Source organism: Cebus imitator, unplaced genomic scaffold (assembly GCF_001604975.1).
Source record: "Cebus imitator isolate Cc_AM_T3 unplaced genomic scaffold, Cebus_imitator-1.0 Scaffold9, whole genome shotgun sequence".
Lineage (NCBI taxonomy): Eukaryota > Metazoa > Chordata > Mammalia > Primates > Cebidae > Cebus > Cebus imitator.
The window spans coordinates 11,791,827-11,797,062 of NW_016107324.1; the positions used below are offsets into that span (position 1 = coordinate 11,791,827).

At 39.2% G+C, this 5,236-nt stretch overlaps 1 protein-coding gene across 5 annotated transcripts in view; it reads right to left on the reverse strand.

Annotated features, from left to right (window-relative positions):
- The window catches only part of GOLM2 (golgi membrane protein 2), a 121,285-nt gene that overhangs the window by 39,030 nt on the left and 77,019 nt on the right, over window positions 1–5,236 (reverse strand). The window contains exon 9 of one of the 5 annotated variants that reach the window (XM_017545891.2): window positions 1,410–1,569. The exons of the other annotated variants lie outside the window; for them this stretch is intronic. Within the exon in view, the coding sequence (XP_017401380.1) occupies window positions 1,424–1,569 (146 nt within the window). The 3' untranslated portion in view covers window positions 1,410–1,423. Of the gene's footprint in view, window positions 1–1,409; window positions 1,570–5,236 lie in introns of those variants that run through there. 5 annotated transcript variants of the gene reach the window in all.

The window sequence follows — 5,236 nt, forward strand, 5'->3', positions numbered from 1 at the left end:
TTTTGTATTTTTAGTAGAGACGGGGTTTCACCGTGTTGACCAGGATGGTCTCGATCTCTTGACCTCGTGATCCACCCGCCTCAGCCCCCCAAAGTGCTGGGATTACAGGCGTGAGCCACTGCGCCCGGCCTGAGATGGGGTTTTGTCATGTTGCCTGGCTGGTATCAAAATCTTGGGCTCCAGTGATCCACCTACCTTTGCCTCCCAAAATGCTGGGATTACAGGCATGAGCCATGTACCTGGTCAATTTTTTAATTTTATTTTTTCAGAGATAGGGCTCACTTTGTCACCCAAGCTAGAGTGCAGTGGAACAATCATAGCTCACCATAACCTTGAACTCTTGGGCTCAAGCAATCCTCCCAACTCAGCATCCAGAGTAGCAGATGCTACAGGCTTGTGCCAACATGCCTAGCTAATTTTTAAATTTTTTGCAGATATAGGGTCTTGCTACATTGCTCAGGCTGGTCTTGAACTCCTGGCCTCACGTGATCCTCTTGTCTTGGCCCCACAAAATGCTGGAATTATAGGTGTAAGCTACTGTGCCTAGCCATGAGTCCTTTTAAAATATCACTGCCTTTTTAGTAGAAATGGAAAAGCAGATCCTACAATAAAATTATAAGGGATCGTGAATAGCTAAAATAGTCTTAAAGGTGAACGAAGTTGAAACACTCAGTTCACAATTTCAAAACTTACTGCAAAGTTAAAGCAATCAATACAGTATGATACTGGCATAATATAGACATATGATAGACATATAAATAAATGTAACAGAACTGATAATCCAGAAATAAATTCACATATCAGTGGTCAACAGATTTTTGACAAGAATACCAAGATTGTTCAATGGGAAATGAAGAGTCTTCAATAAATGGTACTCGGACAAGTGGTATCCACATACAAAAGAATGAAGTTAGATCTTACCTCAAACCATATACAAAAACTAACTTTAAATGGATGAAAGACCTAAATATAACAACTAAACCTATGAAAGTCTTAGAAGAAAACACAAGGGCAAATCTTCATGACCATGATTTTGGCACTGGTTTCTTAGATATGATACCCAAATTATGAACAAAACCAAAAATCAGATAAAATGGATCTCATCAAAATTGAAAACTTTTGTGCATTAAAGGACACTATCAAAAGTGAAAAGACAACCCATAGACGGTGCAAAAATATTTGCAAATCATAAATCTGATTACTCTACTAAACATACAAAAATTAGCCTGGCGTGGTGGCTCGTGCCTGTAATCCCAGCTACTCGGCATCTCCGGCTGAGGCAGGAGAATTGCTTGAACCAGGGAGTCAGAGGATGCAGTGAGCCAAGATCATGCCACGGCACTCCAGCCTGGTGACAGAGAGAGACTCCATCTCAAAAAATAAAATAAAATAAAATAAAAGCTCAACAACCAAGAGAAATAACTCAATATAAAAACTGGCAAAGAGCTGGGCCTGGTGGTTCATACCTATAATCCCAATGCTTTTGGGTGGCCAAGACGGGAGGATTGTTTGAGGCCAGGAGTTGGAAACCAGCAAGGGCAAGACAGCAAGACCCCATCTCCACAGAAGCTACAAAATAAATACATACATTAGCCAGGCATGGTAGGATATGTCTGTAGCCATAGCTACTTGTGAAGCTGACCAGGAAGATTGCTTGAGCTCAGGAGTTTGAGGCCGCTGTGAGTTATGACTGTCCCACTGTACTCTGGCCTGGGTGACAAAGCTAGACTGTCTCTAAAAATAAATTTTAAAAGAGGACAAAGGACTTAAAAGAATAATTCTCCAAAGAGGATATACAAATGGCTAAAAAGTACACAAAAAAGGTGTTCAATGTCATTAGTGAAATACAAATCAAAACCATAAGGAGAGACTACTTCATATGCACTGCATGGTGGAAGGAATGAATGAATAAATGAATGAAGGGAGAGAGGGAGGGAGGGAAGGAAGGAAGGAAGGAAGGAAGGAAGGAAGGACGGACGGACGGACTGATGAGCATGTGATGAAACTGGAACTCATACATTGCTGGTGGGAATGTAAAATGGTACAGCTGTTGTGGAAAATCGTTTGGCAGTTCCTCAAAAAACTAAACATAGAGCTATCATATGACTCAGCAATTTTACATCTAGGTACATACCCAAAGAATTAAAAACAAGTGTTCAATAAAACTTGTACATAAATGTTTATAGAAGTACTATTCAGTAGCAAAAGCAAACAAACAAACAAAAAAACCCATATGTACCATCAACAGATTAATTAAGTAAAATATATCTATACAACTGAATATTATCCAGCCATAAAAAGAAATAAAATACTGATACATGCTACATGTTACACCATGGTTGAACTTTGAAAAAATTATGCTAGATAAAAAAAGCTCGACACAAAAGGCCACATATTGTATGATTCCCTTTTTTTTTTTTTGAGATGGAGTCTTGCTCTGTCACCCAGGGTGGAGTGCAGTGGGGCAATCTCCCCTCACTGCAACCTCCAACTGCCTGGTTCAAGCGATTCTCCTGCCTCAGTCTCCCAAGTAGCTGGGATTACAGGCACATGCCACCACATCTGGCTAATTTTTGTATTTTTAGTAGAGACGGGGTTTCACCACGTTTGTCAGGATGGTCTTGATCTCCTGACCTCATCTCCTTGATCCACCTATCTCATCCTCCCAAGGTGCTGGGATTACAGGCATAAGCCACTGAGCCCAGCCATCTGACTCCATAGGGTCACCTATTTTGGATATTTAATATAAAAGGAATAGAGAGAAAAAAGCAAATTAGTGGTTGCCAGGTGCTATGGGTAGGAGAGAATAGAGTTTTCTTTCAGGGTGATGAAAATGTTCTGGAACTAGAGTGGTGACAGTTAGTACAACTTTGTGAATGTACTAAATGCCACTGAATTATACATTTTGGTAAATTTTATGTGTAACTTATCACAACAAAAAATTATTTTTAATTAAAAAACTCTTTTACATGAAAAGCATAATAAGGTCTTATATTAGGGAAGACAATAGAAGAAGAAAACTGTGATAAATCTGAATTATCTATAAAGACTTGATATGGGGCTGGGCATGGTGGCTCACACTTGTAATCCCAGGATTTGGGGAGGCTGAGGCAGGAGGATCGTGTGAGCCCAGGAGTTCAATACCAGTCTCAACAACAGAGCAAGACTTCATCTTTACAAAAAAAAAAAAAAATTAAAAATTACCCAGGTATGATGACAGGGACCTGTAATCCCAGCTACCTTGGAGGCTGAGGCAGGAGGATCGTGTGAGCCCAGGAGTTCAATACCAGTCTCAACAACAGAGCAAGACTTCATCTTTACAAAAAAAAAAAAAAATTAAAAATTACCCAGGTATGATGATACACACCTGTGGTCTTAGCTACTTAGGAAGCTGAGGAGGGAGGATCACTTGAACACAGGAAGTCAAGGCTGCAGTGAGCCATGACTGCACCACTGCAGTCCAAGCCTGGGTGACAGAGTGAGACCTTGTCTCAAAAAAAAAAAAGAAAAGAAACAAAGAAAAGAGTTGATACAAATAAATAGGACCAATCTACAAAGTGCTCAGGCTAAGTGGTCAAAACTGATGCACAGATTATATACCAAGAAATAATTACAATAAAATTCCTCACATAAAAATAGGCCATCAAAAAGTAAATGCTTATTAAAATACTTTTAAGGAAACGTTATATTCTAAATATGTTATAAAAGCGATAAAAATCAATGTGGCCAGGCCACAGAGAAACTGCTAAACTTAAATAACTCCAGTGACACTGTAAAACTGTTCTAGAGAACAATCTGACAATATATAACAGGAGCTATAAAGCTAGTCAAGTGCTTTGACCCAGTAATTTCATTCTGAAGGCTATACTTTAAAAGGAACACCCAAAGTAGGAGGAAGAGGAAATAACTGGGTGGCGGGGTAGGGGGGGCAGTAATCATGACAGCTACAACAAGAAAATATGAAATGATCTAAACAATAAGAGATGTGTGTAAAGGTTTGCAGTGTCATGTGAAAGAAAAGAAAGGAAAGAAAAAGAAACAATAAGAGAGGAGACTTAAGTAAACTATATTGCCTAAGCACAACAGAATATATGTATGCATATGCATACATATATGTGTGTCTATGTATGTATATATATTAATAAAAATTTAAATTACATAAAATTTGTAAACTCAGCACTTTGGGAGGCCGAGGTGGGTGGATCATAAGGTCAGGAGTTCAAGGCCAGCTGGGCCAAGATGGTGAAACCCTGTCTTTATTAAGAAAAAATACAAAAAAATTTAGCCGGGCGTGGTGGCATGCACATGTAATCCCAGCTACGTGGAAGGCTGAGGCAGGAGAATCACTTGAACCTGAGTTGCAGAGGTTTCAGTGAGCCAAGATTGTGCCACTGCACTCCAGCCTGGGCAACAGGGCAAGACTCCATCAAAAAAACAAAAGAAGAAATAATGTCAAAGTAAATTACAAAACTGTGCATGCACTGATTTCAACTCTCTATATACATTAGTGATACATGGGAAAGAATTTGGAGTGAGGGTTTAAAACTGAATAGGCTGTTTTCTTTTCTTTTTTCTTTTTTTGAACCCCTCCTGGGTTCAAGCCATTCTCCTGCATTAACCTCTCGAGTAGCTTGGACTACAGGCACTCGCCACCATGTCTAGATTCTTTTCAAAATCATCATGGAGTGATAATTCCCTAGCAATTATTTCCAAACACCTTCTTTACCCAAATATCAGCTAAAAATATATACAAATAAGGCAACAATTTAAAAAATGTATAGAATAAGTTTAGAAGAAAATCTTGGCCAGGCATGCTAGCTTACACCTGTAATCCTAGCACTTTGGGAGGTTGAGGTGGGCAAATCACCTGAAATCAGGAGTTCGAGACCAGAATGGCCAACATGGTGAAACTCCATCTCTACTAAAAAAATCCAAAAATTAGCAGGGCATGGTGGTACACACCTGTAATCCCAGCTACTCAGGAGGATGAAGCAGAAGAATTGCTTGAACCCAGGAGATAGTGGTTGCAGTGAGCTGAGATTGCGCCACTGCACTCCTGCCTGGGCAACAGAGCAAGACTTTATCTCAAAAAAATTTTTTTAAAAAGGAGAAAATCTTAAATGATCAAATTAAGATATTTTATCTGTTATGCTCTTACTGTACGCCTACCTCTTCTTGTTGAGATGTAAGTTTTTTTTTTTTTTTTTTTTTTTTGTGTGTTTATTAACTCCATAGG